The 17,210-nt window shown below is 44.0% G+C and overlaps 1 protein-coding gene across 1 annotated transcript in view; it reads right to left on the bottom strand.

Moving 5' to 3' along the window:
* Window positions 1-17,210, bottom strand: part of TBX2 (T-box transcription factor 2) — a 48,319-nt gene that overhangs the window by 13,439 nt on the left and 17,670 nt on the right. Inside the window, exons 4-6 of the mRNA XM_087956230.1 lie at window positions 13,880-13,956; window positions 11,378-11,547; window positions 5,139-5,764 (exon numbers count right to left, since the gene is read on the bottom strand). Coding sequence (XP_087812356.1) covers window positions 5,139-5,764; window positions 11,378-11,547; window positions 13,880-13,956 — 873 coding nt within the window. The remainder of the gene's footprint in view (window positions 1-5,138; window positions 5,765-11,377; window positions 11,548-13,879; window positions 13,957-17,210) is intronic.

Below are 17,210 nucleotides of genomic sequence, written 5' to 3'. Positions count from 1 at the left end.
GTTAATGGAAAAAGACTTGAGGAGGGGAATGTGGAATTTCGATGTTATATATGTTGACAGCAGCAAGATTACTTTATGCACAAAAATGGAAGAACATTTCGATCCCCACAATCAGAGGTGGTATTCAGCTGGTTTGGACCGGTTCTGATGTACCGGTTTTGGAAATTTTGAGTAGTTCGGCAAACCGGCAAATGCCACCTTTGGCTGGCCCCACCCACCCACCCCCACCGTTCTCTCTCCTATATTCCCTTGTTTTTTACCTCAGCTGATTCACAGTTTTTTACCTCAGCCAATTCACAGAGCGGATTGCTGCGCCTCAGCTAAGCTAAAAAAAAACCAGCTGTCAGCTTTGGAAGCCATATTAGCACCAGACGCTTCCACGCTGCCACATTTTGGATCCCGGGAAAATGGGAGGGGGGAATTTCTTGGAGTGCATGTGGTTAGACATAATAGCACTCTTCTTCTAAGTCAAGGTCATGTTATTTCTGCACCTGGGTGAAGGGATGTCTCAAGTTGGGGCAGATGGTGATTGGAGCACATGATGCAATGAGGGATGCAGGGTGTGGATTTGTAGTTTTTTTACTTATTTCAAGGAAACCCAGAACTTTCAGATTTGGGATTTCCCAGATGTGCCAGTTTACTACTCTAATAAAAAGGACTTTGGAGAGGATGTCTGTCTCGGAGTTATTTGTTGGGAGTGGAGGTTTTCTGGAACATTGACAACAGCTCAGCTCACTAGCGTTGACACAGAGGGTGGTGTGTGAGGCCTGTGTGCATGCTCTCAGAAACGGTAGGAAAAAATTTGGAAACCCACCACTGCCCACAATGGACAAATGGCTGCAAAAGTTGATAGAATTAGAAGAGATGGCTAAATTGGTTGCTTGGATTAAAGAAACAAGCACAATTACTTTCGTTTCGACTTGAAAACCACTTCTGAACTTTGCGCTCGAGGTGGGGGAAAAAAATGTAGCTTCGATTTTGAGTTTTACCGATGAGATAGGTTTGTTGTTATAGAAATGGCTAATTAATACTATTATGTAAAAGTAAAAAGTTGTGGTTACTGTTTTATTGTACAGGTAGTCCTTGACTTACTCCAACAACGTGCTACAATTCACTTAGTGACTGTTCTGAAAAAAATTATTTATGATCATTTTTCCTAGTTATGACCTTTGCCGTATCCCCATGATCATGGCTTCAAAATGCAGACTGTTGGCAACTGGCATGTACTTATGTCAGGTGTAGTGTCCTTGGGTTACGTGATTCCCTTTTGCGATTGTCTGATAAACAAAACCAATGGGGAAGCCAGATTCACTTAACAACCATGTGACTAATTTAATGTCTGCAGTAATTCACTTAACAAATGTGGTAGGAAAAGAGGACAAAATTCCCTTTTAACAAACTTCTCACTTAGCAACATAAATTCCGGGCTCCGTTGTGGTCGTAAGTCGAGGACTAACTGTCCTGCTCCAGAGAGAAGTGGAAGTCAATGTATTTTCTTTCCTTTCTCCCTTCTTTTCTACATTTCTCCTTTCCCCTTTTCCCTCCCTTATTTTTCCTACTATTTGCTTTCGTATTTTTGTATTTTTATATTATCAACTGATATAGCATGTATTTGGAACAGTTGCAGTGTCCCATGGTCACGTAACTTTTCCAGCCGGCTTTCAACAAGCAAAGTCAACAGGGGAAGCTGGATTCGCTTAATGACCACATGATTCACTTAACAACAGCAGTGATTTGCGTAATAATTGCAAAATTGGGGCCGACCCACTTAACAAACAGGAGTTATCCTGAGATCAGATGGGTGGGCAATATATTTAATAAATAAATATAAAGATAAATAATATAAATAACAATCACCTTGTTTAGCGATGGAAATTCTGGTTCCAATTGTGATTGTAAGTTGAAGACTACCCCTATTCTACATCCCAACATATTTGGGCAATCAAGAACAAGTTTTCATTGCTTACTGTGTAATCCCTTATCTGCCTTGACACATTGTGCTTAGCCGGGCTTAATTTTATCCAAAATTTACTTCGTTAGCCCCATTTTCTGGACGCAGAGGGTGCCATAAGCAAACTGCAGAGAGTAGGTTTGTATAATGACCTAGAGGCCATCTCTGAACAGATCTGTTTTTTGAAGACCAACTGCTATTTAGCTAAAAAAAGGAAAGTCCTTCTTGTTATAAAAATCGGACCAGCAGACTACAATTGCAAACAAAAAAAAAATGGCAAAGTTTGTAAGCGTGCAAAAGAAATAGGTAACAAAACAACAAAAAAACCCACCACAAATCCAGCCCAGGTAATATCCTAAGCTTGTTCTTCTTAACAACGCTCTCAGTCAACAGTTGACTTTGTCAAGTCAAGTCAACCCAACTGGGAAACTTAAGAGAAGAATCTTAGAGGTCCTTCAGTTAGAAAAATTAGCCATGAGAAATGGAGCCATTAGCTTCTATCAAAAGGGACGTTGTCTGTGACTCCTGAAGTTTTCCTGCAAGGCTCAGAGACACATTTGGTGTCTTAGAGGCTAGCAGAACTGACCAATAGATGATATGAATCCAAGGGCATGAGATTGTTGACAATGTTATGAGATCTCTACCTAGGGCAGTAATGGTGAACCTTTTGGGCGCATGCATGTGCCTGTGCCAGAAAACCCAAAGATCAGCTGGCTGTTGCATGCATGCCTGGGTTTTTTGGTCATCTTTTGGGTTGTTTTCAGGCTGTTTTGGGGGCATTGAAAATGGCCCTGAAAACAGCCCGAAATATGGCCTGAAAATACCCTGGAAAACACCCTGAAAATGGCTCGAAAAACAGCCTGAAAATGGCTGGGAAAAAGGCCCCCCAAATGGCCTGAAAAACTGCCTGAAAACAGACCGGGGAAACACCTGAAAACGGCTTGAAAACGGCCAAAAAATGGCCTGAAAACAGCCCAGGCAAAAGGTTTGAAAAACAGCTTGAAAATGGCTGGGGAAAAGGCCCCAAAAGGCCCCTAAAATGGCCTGAAAAACTGCCTGAAAATGGCCCAGGAAAACGCCTGAAAACGGCCCCCCAAAAGACCTGAAAACAGACCGGGCAAAAGGTTTAAAAAAACAGTCTGAAAATGGCCTGAAAAAAGGTCCAAGAAATGGCCTGAAAAACAGTCTGAAAATGGCCTGAAACAAGGTCCAAGAAATGGCTTGAAAACGGCCCGAAAAATGGCCTTTTGGGGGGCTGATTTTCGGGCCATTTTCTAGTGCTCTGGCACCTGTGAAGACCAACTGGCCAGAGCAGCTGGCAACGGCGCGCATGCCTACTGAGAGGGCTGTGCATGCCATCTCTGGCACGTGTGCCATAGGTTTGGCATCACGGGCCTAGGGATTCTGGGAGTCGAAGTCCACAGGGTTTAAAAGTGAGAAATTTGAGCATCACCGGGCTACAATATGAAATATACCATATAAATACCGCTGGATCCAATGACTAAACATCCCACTAAAAAACAGAGATCTGAAAAAAAAATATTAAGCCTGGTTTCACCTAGTCTATATGTGTACTTTTGATTTTTCTTGCCTAAAGTGTAACCTTTCTCTATGTTGAATTTCATTTTGTTCATTTTGATCAACCAAAGTAAAATGAAACAGACCCGATTAGAGCTCGGTGAAAAGTGCAAATTTACATCTCTGATCTGGGTATTGAAATTAACCACCACACAAAACATTTGGGCTGGGTTTGTTTTAACACAACCCCTAACAAGCAGGGAGGGTTAGAAACTTGGCCGTTACATTCACACATTCACTGCAACCGTTATACGGTAATTCCACACCGGTTGCCAAGCATCTGAATTTTGAACAAGTGATCGTGGGGATGCTGCAACGATCGTAAGTGTGAAAAACTGTCAGAAGTCATTTTTCTTCAGTGCCACTGTAACTTCATACAATCGCTAAAGGAATGGTTGCAAAAATATGGGGAGCGATTGCTGGAATTGGGTATGTCTAGTTTAATGAAAAGCAGGACCAGGAGTGACATGATAAGCAGTCTCCCAATATCTCAGGGGCTGCCCCAAAGAAGAGGGAGTCAAGCTATTCTCCAAAGCAACAGAGGACAGGACAAGAAGCGATGGGTGGAAACTCATCAAGAGGAGAAGCAATCTGGAACTAAGGAAGAATTTAATGCAGTGAGAACAATTGATCAGTGGGACAACTTGCCTCCAGGAGTTGTGGGTGCTCCAACAACTGGAAGTTTTTAAGAAGAGATTGGACAACCACTTGTTTGAAATGGAACAGGGTTTCCTGCCTGAGCAGGGGGTTGGACTAGAAGACCTCCAAGGGTCCTTTCAGCCCTATGCATCTATGCTCTACGTTCATATAGGCGGGAAATTGAACTCCACCAAACTTAAAGCTGACACGTTATCAGAAGCACGGTAAATTTAGCCCTTGACTGGCCCCATCCTGAGCAGAAGTGGGGAATAGAATAGAATAACAGAGTTGGACGGGACCTTGGAGGTCTTCTAGTCCAACTCCCTGCTTGGGCAGGAGACCCTACACCATTTCAGACAAATGGTTATCCTCTTCTTAAAAACTTCCAGTGTTGGAGCATTCACAACTTCTGGAGGCAATTTATTCCACTGGTTAATTGTTCTCACTGTCAGAAAATTTCTCTTTAGTTCTAAGTTGCTTCTCTCCTTGATTAGTTTCCCTCCGTTGTTTCTTGTCCTGCCTTTTGGTGCTTTGGAGAATAGCTTGACTGCCTCTTCTTTGGGGCAGCCCCTCAGATATTGGAAGACTGCTATCATGTCTCCCCGGTCCTTCTCTTCACTAGACTAGTCATGCCCAATTCCAGTAACCGTTCTTTATATGTTTCGGTCTCCTAATCCTCTTAGTTGCTCTTCTCTGCACTCTTTCCAGAGTCTCAACATCTTTTTTTTACATCGTGGAGACCAAAACTGGAACCGTTATTCAAAGTATGGCCTTCCCAAGGCCTTATAAAGTGGTATTAACACTTCACTTGATCTTGATTCTATCCCTCTGTTAATGCAGCCTAGAACTGTGTTGGCTTTTTTGGCAGCTGCTGCACAGGCCTGGCTCCTATTCAAGTGATTGTCCACCAGGACACCCTCCCACCAAGAGAGACCAACCCTTTGCCCTCCCCTCCTCCTCGCCCCCTTACCTGAGAAGCCAACATGTGCTGGGACAGATGGAAAGGGAACGGGGTCGTGGTGCCCGCCGTCCCTTGAGGAGCTGAGAGTCCCCCGTTTTCCAAGCTACCGCCGCCTGCCACCGAAGCCAGCAAGTGTCCCATGCCCATCGCCGAAAAGGCTCCGGGCGCCATGGCGAACTGGGTCGGGTGGAGAAAGAAAGGTTGCCCGGCGCCCAGAGGGTTGAAGAACTGCTGGCCGTGGAGACCCGAGAGAGCCAAACTCTGTAGGTGACTGGGGTTCAGGTGCGGTGGGCTGTCGGTCTGCACCATCAGAGGGGGGAATGCTTCCTTGCTGCTGCACCCCACCGGGGCACAATCCCCGGGCAATTCCTTTTTGGATCCTTCTTGGGGCGGCTGCAGGAGAGGCTCCTTCCTTCTGCCCTCCAGCTTCTCCTTCTCCAAGCCCAGAGGTGTGAAGGGGGCCGTCTCACCACCGGCTTCCTTGGAGACCTCGCTGGCTTTGCTTCGTTCTTTACTCCGCTCTTCTGCCTGCAAACTGGGGCTGTGGTTATGGGGTGGGCTGGCCGGACCCAGATCAGGGCTGGATCTCTTCACCCCCGACCCTTTCTCCAGCTCTTGGTCACTTCCTTTGTCTTCTGCAAGGAGAAAGAAGCCACTTTAGCCCAACTGGCTTAGCCGCGAGAAGGAGGAACCAGCGTTCTCCAAGAGCTGAGGAATCACAAGCAGGGGAGGGATTCAGCCGGTTCGGGCTGGTTTGCACGAACCGGTGTTAAATTTATATGTGGTTCGCGGGACTGGTGGTTAAACCGACCGGCTGGCCCCACCCACCCCTCCCAGCTCCTCCCAGGAGTCTCCACATGGCTTGTTTTGGTGCATGGCATGCATGGAGGCTTGAGAAGGGCAAAAAATGGCTCTGCCGGAGGGCCTCCAGATTCTGGGGGAGGCCATTTTCGCCCTCCCAGAGGCCCGAGAGAAGCCTCTGGATTCTGGGAAAGGCAAAATAACAGCCCTCCTGGAAGTTGCAGTAGGCCACATCCAACATGGCCATGCCCACCCAGCAACCGGGCAGAGAACCAGTTATTGGGATTTTTGAAGCCCAGCCCTGACCACGAGCCCCATAATCCTTGGGAGGGTTTTTTTTTAGGTGTTTTGGATTCTGCAAAGGATAGTCTTTTTCAGGCAGTATTTCTGAGGGGTCCTTGGTGCTCTCTGAGCTTGGTTGTTTTCTTGCAGATGTTTCATTACCCTACTAGGTAACATCATCAGTGCTCCAAGGGAGCGAGGTTCCCTCTCCCTTTATATACTAGTGGTTTGTTCTGTCCGTTTTGGTGGGAGCAGTTCTTCAATTCGGCTGTTGTTTGTTGTTTGAAATAGTAAATCCCATGCCCTTCTAGCATTGATGATGTAACCTGGTTTGGTAATGAAACGTCTGCAAGAAAAGAACCAAGCTCAGAGAGCACCAAGGACACCACAGTTCAACCCTTAGTGATCACTATTCTCCTTTATTGGTTGACCTGCACTCTCTAGGATCAAGCAAACTGGAACTTAGCCAGTAGCAGCATCAGACTAACCTGGTTTGGAGGAGGAAGTCAAGCAGGCTTAGAGCTGGATAGCAGTAGTGCTAGCACTAAGACTTATATACCGCTTCGTGGTGCTTTTATAGCCCTCTCTAAGCGGTTTATCTCTTAGGACCCCCCCCCCTCAACAATTCAGCCTCTGGCCCCCAACAATCTGGGTCCTCAGTTTACCGACCTCGGAAGGATGGAAGGCTGAGTCCCCCTTGAGCCAGTCAGCAGAAGTAGACTGCATTCTAACCACTGCGTCACCATGGCTCTTAACTGCACCACAACGGTTAGGAGTTGGGAGGGAGACCAAAAGGAAACCTCGAGGTTGTAGGCTACTCTGAGAAGTAGATAACCATGCTGTAAACTCTTTGCATGAATGAATGAATGAATGAATGAATGAATGAATGAATGAATGAATGAATTGAAGGATGGGAGGGAGGGAGGGAGGGAGGGAGGGAGGGAAGGAAGGAAGGAAGGAAGGAAGGAAGGAAGGAAGGAAGGAAGGAAGGAAGGAAAGAAAGACAGACAGAAAGAAAGAAGAGAGAGAAGGAAAGAAGGAGGGAGGGAGGGAGGGATGGAAGGAGGGGAAGGAAGGAAGGAAGGAAGGAAGGAAGGAAGGAAGGAAGGAAGGAAGGAAAGAAAGAAAGAAAGAAAGAAAGAAAGAAAGAAAGAAAGAAAGAAAGAAAGAAAGAAAGAAAGAAAAGAAAGAAAGAAAGGAAAGAAGGAAGGAAGGAAGGAAGGAAGGAAGGAAGGAAGGAAGGAAGGAAGGAAGGAAGGAAGGAAGGAAAGAAAGAAAGAAAGAAAGAAAGAAAGAAAGAAAGAAAGAAAGAAAGAAAGGAGAGAAGGAAGGAAGGAGGGAGGGAGGGAGGAAGGAAGGAAGGAAGGAAAGAAATCACATTAATGTTTACAATAAAATACCACTTGTAACTAAAGATGAGGTCTTTTTTAAAAGATCCTTTTTAATAAAATTGAGCAAGCCCCAGTCAAATCTGCTTTTCCTGGCATTAGCTCTGCCAAGGACTGGTGACTCAGGAGAAAAGGGATTTTTAAATTTTTTTTAATAGCTTCCTTCTTACTGGAGAACATCAGATAGCTTGCAGTAAAACACTAGGTATTCACCTCGTTGACAAAATAAATGAGGAGTTTTCGAGATTTACAGCTTCTTGCTACTAAAATATGACTTCATATGATCAATCAATTGTAAAACCTCCAACCCTACCATCCATTTTTTTTTAGGAGGAAATGCCAAATTTTGATGCCTCTCCTTTTGCTTACAATATGGGACTTCGGGGGTCTCCAACCTTGGCCACTTTAAGACTTGGGGACTTCAACTCCCAGAATTCCTCAGCCAGCCAGCTGGCTGGCTGAGGAATTCTGGGAGTTGAAGTCCCCAAGTCTTAAAGTGGCCAAGGTTGAGACCCTGTATCTATGGAATCTGTGCAATGTGTGTGCAATGTTCTGAACTCAAACAGAAATTCACTCTTGAATTTGCAGCATTTCAACATTTATTTCTGTGCAAACTACAGGTAGTCCTCGACTTACAACGGTTCGTTTACCGATCAAAAAACTTACAACGGCACTGAAAAAAAGTGATTTAGGATCATTTTCCAGAGTTACAACTTTTGCAGAAATCCCCAGGATCATGCGATCAAAATTCGGATGCTTGGCGACTGCTTCATACTTATGACGGTTGCAGAGCCCTGGAGGGTGGGGGGGTCATGGGATCTCGTTTTGTGACCTTCTGACAAGCAAAGTCAAAGGGGGAAGTCATATTCACTGAACGACCGGGTTTGCTAACTTATCAACCGCAGTGATTCCCTTAACAATGGTAGCAAAGAAAAGTCGTAAAAGTGGGGCAAAACTCACTGCACAAATGTCTCACTTAACGACAGAAATTTGGGGCTCAATTGCAGTCGTAAGTCGAGGACTACCTGTATCAACTAAAGCTCCATCCATTTAAACCTGCAGCCAAACTTAAAAGTCTCGTGTTGGAAACAATGGTTGGAAGCTAATCAAGGGGAGAAGCAACCTGGAACTAAGGAGAAACTTCCTTACAGGGTGGACAATTAACCAGTGGAACAGCTGGCTACCAGAAGTTGTGGGTGCTCCATCACTGGAGGTTTTTCAAGAAGAGACTAGACAAGTCACTTGTCTGAAATGGTATAAGGTCTCCTGCTTGAGCGCAGGGCTGGACTAGAAGACCTCCAAGGTCCCTTCCAGCTCTATTCCATATTCCATATTCCATTCTATTCTATTCATATCCCATATCCCATATTCTATACTCTATTCTATTGCTATTTCTATTCCATATTCCATGTTCTATTCTGTTCTATTCTCAATAAAAATTCTATTCTATTCCATACTCCTATTCTATTCTATTCTATTCTATTCTATTCTATTCTATTCTATTCTATTCTATTCTATTCCATTCCATTCCATTCCATTCCATTCCATTCCATTCCTATTCCATATTCTATTCTATTTCTATTCTATATTCCATATTCCATTTTATTCTATTCATATTCCACATTCCACATTCTATTCCATATTCCATACTCCATACTCCATATTCCATTCTATTCTATTCATATCCCATATTCTATACTCTATTCTATTTCTATTTCCATTCCATATTCTATTCTATTTCTATTCTATATTCCATATTCCATTCTATTCTATTCATATCCCATATCACATATTCTATACTCCATTATATTTCTATTTCTATTCCATATTCCACATTCCACATTCTATTCTATTCTGTTCTCAATAAAAATTATATTCTATTCCATACTCCTATTCTATTCTATTCTATTCTATTCTATTCTATTCTATTATTTCTATTCTATATTCCATATTCCATTTTATTCTATTCATATTCCACATTCCACATTCTATTCCATATTCCATACTCCATACTCCATATTCCATATTCCATATTCCATATTCCATATTCCATATTCCATTCTGTTCTCAATAAAAATTCTATTCTATTCCATACTCCTATTCTATTCTATTCTATTCTATTCTATTCTATTCTATTCTATTCTATTCTATTCCATATTCCATATTCCATATTCCATATTCCATATTCCATATTCAATATTCTATTCTATTTCTATTCTATTCCATATTCCATTTTATTCTATTCATATTCCACATTCCACATTCTATTCCACAGGTTGTTCTTACTGTCAGAAAGTTTCTCCTTATTTCCAGGTTGAATCTCTCCTTCTTCAGTTTCCATCCATTGTTCCTTGCCTGGCCTTCGGGTGCTTTAGAAAATAGCTTGACCCTTTCCTCCTCTCTGTGGCAGCCCCTCAAATATTGGAAGACTGCTATCCTGTCTCCCCTGGTCCTTCTCTTCATTAGGTGTGCAAAGATGGCAACCTTGATCAATTTATTGTCAGTTTATTTGGTGTGGATTTTTTTTAAAAAACACGAGTTTATTAATTTTAAAATCAGAACAGCTTCGGTTTGCACATTTTAATAATTCTGGGTATTTTCGGAAAGTTTTTAGGGTAAAAGTGACTAAAAATTCCACAGAAGGGAAAAAAAGGGGGAGGGGGTAATACAACCAGCAGGGGGCGATAGATAGCAAAATACATTTATTAGTAGCAAGGAATTGGATTGAAAGGGAGCAGAGAGAGAATTCTCTAGAGTCTAGAGACAATATTATTTAAAAAAAAAACAATATTCACATTCTCCTCCATGGATAAACCTAATTTAAGCCTAGAAACATCTGTTTCTCACCCTTTTGGAACCTGCATCTCCAGCTATGGTATAATATAGATAGTCCTCGACTTACAATGGTTCATTCACACTTATGACCGTTGCGGCATTCCCCCATGGTCACGTGATTTATGCTGAACAACTGACTCCTATTTATGACAGTGGCAATGTCCCTGGGTGGGGGTCACCAAGAAAGTTGGTAAAATGGGACAAAGGTCACTGAACCGCTGCCTCACATAGCGACAGAAAGCTTGGTCTCAATGGTGGTCATAAGTCGAGGATGACCTATAGATATATTATGTTTTTCATGGAAGAAATTCAAACCCTTTTAAAGGGAGGGAAAGGCTTGTATTGGGGTGTCCAGAGAGTTCAGGATTAGAACTGGGGGTGGCCTCCCACCCAGGGATGGGATCCAATTTTTTTTACTAGCAGTTCTGTGGGCGTGGCTTGGTGGGTGTGGCTTGATGGGCATGGCAGGGCAAGGATACTACAAAATCCCCATTCCCTCCCCGCCCCACTAACCTGCTTTCCAGCTCCGTTCTCCTGTGCAGGACAACCAAAGAAGACCCGGCCGATCAGCTGGGACTCGGGAGGCAGAGAAGAGATGGGGTTGGGGCCAGTCTCAGGTGGGATTGGCTGGTTCTCCGAACTACTCAAAATTTCCACTACCGGTTCTCCAGAACTGGTCAGAACCGGCTGAATACCACCTCTGCTCCCACCAGTGGTGAAATGCTACTGGTTCGGCCCGGTTCGATGGAACCGGTAGCAAAAAAATGCCTTAGCTTGTGTTTGGAAAGCTGAGCACATGTGCGTGCAAAATGAGTGATCACCGAACCGATAGGGAAACTGGTAGAATCCCACCACTGCCTCCCACCCTGTTTAGAGAAGGAATCACCCTCCCTTCACACCTTGGGGATCCTGCAATCCCCCCCAAAAAAAAAAGATCCTCACCTCTGCTGTTTCGATGGACCTGTAAAGGACTGGGGGTTGTCGCCAATGGAGAGTGAAGACATTCTCGCACAGGGGCAGGTTCGCAAGATGATGCATCGGATTCTCCCCCGTCTCGGTCCTGCTTGCAGGGATTCTCATACATCCTCAGGGAAGGCAGAGTCAGCTGCTTCCTTTCAGTGGGGGGAAAAGTGGGGGAAGGGGACAAAGTTTAATCTTCAGCATCAGCATTTGAGAGGGTTCGAGTCGTTCCCCCCCCCCCAACTTCCTTCCTCCTCCTATCTCTAGAATTCGTGGTGCTCCATCACTGGAGGCTTTCAAGAAAAGATCAGACAGCCATTTATCTGGAATGGTAGTAGCAATGTCACTCAATCTTGGCCACTCAAAGATGGGTGGACTTCAACTCCCAGAATCCCTCAGCCAGCTATGCTCGAGAAACAGGAAGCAATTATCGATGGGGAATTCTGGGTGTTGAAGTCCACCCATCTTCGAGTGGCCAAGGTTGAGCCATATTGGTGTAGTGCTTCCTGTTTGAGCAGGGGGGTTGGACTAGAAGACCTCCAAGGTCCCTTCCAGCCCTACTATCTATGTCAGGGGTCTCCAAACTTAGCAACTTTAAGATGTGTGGACTTCAACTCCCAGAATCCCTCAGCCAGCTATGATCGAGAAACAGGAAGCGATTATGGCAGGGGAATTCTGGGAGTTGAAGTCCACACGTCTTAAAGTCACCAAGTTTGGAGATCCCTGATCTATGTTGTACTCCTCAAGGTCCAAACAAAACCCAAAGGGCAGCACCTCAAAACTTCCCAACTGGAAAAAAAAATGGACGTCACCTCACTAAAGCCGAGTCCCTTTTGAGGAAAATTGACTCCTGCTCAAAAAACAATGCTTAGCAATGTGAGAGGGGCTTGATGCTGCTTTCCTGGTTGGTTAATCCTTCAGCCTAATCAGCATTCCCAGGGATCAACTGGTGGTCTCCCATCCAATTGCTAACCGGGCCTCCCCCTGCTTAGTTTCTTAGAGAGCCAAAATGGCCGCCACGGTGCCATTTGCGAATCAGTTCCTGACTGCTATGAAATCTGGAGCAAAAAAACCAAACCTCTTGCCTTCACAAGTTCAGCCCTCATTTCCCCATTGACAAAAATTTAGGATTGGTTAATATAATATTTGTTTGTAAGAGGCAGGGGGAGCTGTGGTTTAAGCCAAGGTACCATCTTTAGCTAAGGCGGTGCTTTGAATGTTGAGTCAAACTTTGTGTAGGGTTTAATAGAATATAGAACAACAGAGTTGGAAGGGACCTTGGAGGTCTTCTAGTCCAACCCCTCGCTCAAGTAGGAGACCCTATACTAGGGGTCTCCAACCTTGGCCACTTTAAGACTTGTGGACTTCAACTCCCAGAATTCCTCAGCCAGCAAAGCAGTGTAAAGCCGGATGAGGAATTCTGGGAGTTGAAGTCCACAAGTCTTAAAGTGGCCAAGATTGGAGACCCCTGCCCTATACCATTGCAGACAAATGGCTGTTCAATCTCTTCTTTAAAATCTCCAGGGTTAGAGCAGCCACAACTTCTGGAGACAAATCTTTCCACTGATTAATTCTCACTGTCAGGAAATTTCTCCTTAATTCTTTACGGTTAAATCTCACTTGTCCTTTTTTGGCAGCAGCCAAACAAGCGAATTACAATCCTTGGTTGTATAAACAGAGGCACGGAATCAAAATCACGTGAGGTATTACTACCACTTTATAAAGGCTTAGTAAGGCCACACCTGGAATACTGCATCCAGTTGTAGTCACCACGTTACAAAAAAGACATTGAGACTTTGGAAAAAGTACAGAGAAGAGCAACCAGGATGATTAGGGGACTGGAGACTAAAATCATATGAAGAACAGTTGCAGGATTTCGGTTTGGCGTCTAGAGAAAGAAGGACTAGGGTGGACATGAGATTCCATTTGAGGCTGCCACGAAAGGAGAAGGTCACTTATTTTCCTATCCTGCCTTCAGGTGCTTTGGAAATAATTTGACCCCTCTTTCTGACTCAAATATGGACTCTATGGATTCCCTTCTCTGCAATTTAATGTGTTGCATATAAATCCAGCAACGGTGACCTGTAAGTCATGTTTATGGCAAGGTGCTATCCAAACCCAGGCAGCAGGAGGTTGTTTAACAAACCATGATTAAACCAACCACAGTCCGACACCTCAGATGAACACAGTGTTTGATTACAAAGCTGGGTCAATTTCTCTTCGTTTTCAGCAAGCTGAAGACTTAATCCAGGTGGTAAGGCTGCCCACAACTGTTTTGAGTAAACACGAATAAGGTTGCAGATAAGAATAACAAGATTACAATACAATTGTCTGAACGGCTTAACAGATCTTAATCCCAAAGAGAACTATATTTAGGACGGCAAGCTAAGATGAGGAGAAAGTACAGAAACAAAAAAAAAACAGCATTTGCCTGTAGAAATCCCACCTTGTTGTCATTAAGGGGGAAAAATATTCTCAATTTACCTTTTCTCTCTCCGCCCATTCCCTGTGTCTCGAAATCCTTTTGCAAAAGGGTTGTTGTCGATCTTCAGTTGGGTGATCTGAGAAAAATTGAAATAATGTTCAGGAACAGTTGAAAGTTCTTCCAGCTGGCCAAATAAGTGAAGTCAACGTCATAGCTACGGATTTGGGAAATATCTGGAGGGCACCAAGTTGATAATCCCTAGTTCAGGTGTCAACAATTTCCCCCACCCCCTTATTTTCCTCCCCAACGTTGAGGGCTGTTTGGAAACTGAAGCAGTATTTACTGTGTGAGCAAGGAGACAGCAAGGAGCCTGGGTGTGGCTTAGCTCAACTGTTCTGTACTAAAGCTGCTTGCTGTAAAACTGAAACCGAAACTCCTCTGCTTGTGTTTTGCATTTGGAAGCTATTTCTTTTCAGGTGGGGAGGGGGAGTAGAACTCCTTAGCATCAGAGCGTGTTAATAATAATAATATAGGAAATACTAATAGCTCTGATGGTCATTTTGAAAAATCCTTTCTTAGTGAGCCCCTAGAAGCCAAGAGGAACATAGGTGCCAAATTTCAAGTTTGTAGGCTTTACGGTTCTGGAGATTTTGTGATGATGCCTGAGTAGCTTTTATATAGATAGATTCTTTTAAAAACAGAAGGTTGCAGAAATAGAGACAACAGCTCGTTTGGGTAGAAGAAAGTGCAAATTGTTTGCTGGCTAGAGGGGGGAGGACTTGGGCTTGGAGTTTGTGGGGGGGACAAAGGAGGGTCCAGGGCGGTCTCCCCCTTCCCTTCTTCGGGCCCAGAGATCTACAAAACTCGAATTTATAGGAAATCCCCGCCTCCCACTTTTCCGCCCAGGCTGGCTGGGCTCCTCTGGTGGCCTCGTAAATTTGAAGGGCGAAGGCCGTAATCGATTAATGACCCTCCAACATCGGGCCCACCGCGGAGAGAAAGCCCCCAGGCGAAAGTGAAAGGGCGGCAGAACGGGTGGGAGACCGGCAAAGAAAAAGGCCTCTCTTCTCACCCTTTTTTCCTTTTTTCCCTTTGCAAAAGAAATTTCCCCGTGTCCGGCTTCCTTTTGCTTACTGCTTCAAACAAAAAACAAAAAACCCTAATTCCGATCCGATTTCCAGCCGTGGGATGCAGGAACTTTTATATCTTGAATCCGGGCCTTAATTGAACTTTAAAAACAATCTGAAAGCTTCTCCCCACCCCCGGCCCCAATTTTCTTCCTCCTTCCTTCCTTCCTTCCTTTGTTTCCTTCCTTCTTTCTTTCCTTCCTTCCTTCCTTCCTTCTTTGTTTCCTTCCTTCTTTGTTTCCTTCCTTCCTTCCTTCTTTTTCCTTCCTTCTTCTTTCTTCCTTCCTTCCTTCCTTCCTTCCCTTCCTTCCTTTCCTTCCTTCCTTCCTTCCTTCTTTCTTTTCCTTCCTTCTTTCCTTCCTTCCTTCTTTTCCTTCCTTCCTTCTTCTTCTGTTTCCTTCCTTCCTTCCTTCTTTCCTTCCTTCTTCTCTTTCCTTCCTTCCTTCTTTCCTTCCTTCCTCCTTCCTTCCTTCCTTCCTTCCTTCCTTCTTTCTTTCCTTCCTTCTTTCTTCCTTCCTTCCTTCTTTCCTTCCTTCCTTCCTTCTTCTTGTTTCCTTCCTTCTTCTTCTTTCTTCTTTCTTTCTTTCCTTCCTCCTTCTTTCCTTCCTTCTTTCCTTCCTTCTTTCTTTCCTTCCTTCTTTCTTTCCTTCCTTCTTCCTTCCTTCCTTCCTTCTTTGTTTCCTTCCTTCCTTCCTTCTTTCTTTCCTTCTTCTTTCTTTCCTTCCTCCTTCCTTCCTTCCTTTCTTTCTTCCTTCCTTCCTTCCCTTCTAATGTAATCTTTGAGAAACTCTTTTATGCTTTCACATAATTTTTCAATGTTCAGTTTTCCTCATTGGGGATGGGAGGGGGGAGATAATAGAATAAAGAGAGGACTGTAGGATCCACCAGTTACCTTCACAGAAATGTAATCCAGGTGACTAGAACTATTATAGCAACAAAGAGGATTAGGGGACTGGAGGCCAAAACATATGAAGAACAGTTGCAGGAAGTGAGTATGTCTAGTTTAATGAAAAGAAGGACTAGGAGAGACATGATAGCAGTCTTCCAATATTTGAGGGCCTGCCACAAAGAAGAGGGAGTCAAGCTATTCCCCAAAGTACCTGAAGGCAGGACAAGAACCAATGGGTGGAAGGAAACTAATCAAGGAGAGAAGCAACTTAGAACTAAGGAGAAATTTCCTGACAGAACAATTAATCAGTGGAACGACTTGCCACCAGAAATTGTGGGTGTTCCAACATTTGAGGTTTTTAAAGAAGAGATTGGACAACATTTGTCTGAAGTGGTGTAGGGTTTCCTGCCTAGGCAGGGGGTTGGACTAGAAGACCTCCAAAGTCCCTTCCAACTCTGTTATTCTATTCTATTCTATTGCCTGCGTTCACATGAATCAGGCCACTTCCCAAAACAATGGCTGGTTTTTTCCAGACATTCGGAACCACCAAACTACTCACTCAGCCCCACTGAGGCCTAGTTTAAATCTGTGAAACCAGGACATGTGGTTAGATGATGGGTCGGTGCAGGCTACGGCTTTAATTTAGCTTAATTCTGCAAACTTAGCCAACCCTGGACAAGTGGTGCTTGGAAGCACTAACCAGGTTTCCCTGAATTTTGGGGGACAGGAAAGGGTCAGGGAAATGGAGAGTTGGGGACTGAATTTCCCCCTCTAACCAGGTTATGCTGCTGATTGAATAAATCAGTTTGCATGCATTTCCCGAATGCATGAATAAAATGTCTGTATTTTTTATTGATTTGTTAAATTTGCCTGCTGTCCATCTCATCACAAGGCAACTCTGGGTGGCTTACAAACACCAACATGAAACCATCAATCCATGTATGGCTATAGAAAGTCACACTAAACTGTACGAGAAAATACAAGCTTTACTTTTGAAAAAATGCAATTTGTTAAAAATTCAAGTCGCTAAACAAGTCCAGAATTATCTCTCCAGGGTCTCAACCTGACCCAGGTTGTGGGAATCCAATGCTAGGTTTCCAACGGGTTGGGCATCCAAGCCTTCTTGAAATACACGCAAAAAAAACAACAACACACATTTAAACCCAGCACTTTTTTTAAAAAAATCTCGCAGCAAAAACTTCTCTGTTATAAAATTGGAAAAGGCTCTTTTGATTTGCAGTGCTTAGCCTTAGGAAGAAAAGGAAGGAAAGAAGGAAGAAAGGAAAGAAAGAAAGAAAGGAAGGAAGGAAGGAAGGAAGGAAGGAAGGAAGGAAGGAAGGAAGGAAGGAAGGAAGGAAGGAAGGAAAGGAAGGA

This window comes from Notechis scutatus, chromosome 1 (genome assembly GCF_049901735.1).
Source record: "Notechis scutatus isolate UNSWTSFEM ecotype Mainland chromosome 1, rNotScu1.2, whole genome shotgun sequence".
Taxonomy (NCBI): domain Eukaryota; kingdom Metazoa; phylum Chordata; class Lepidosauria; order Squamata; family Elapidae; genus Notechis; species Notechis scutatus.
Note: the sequence above shows the minus strand (reverse complement) of the source record. Positions and strands in the feature narration are given on the sequence as shown.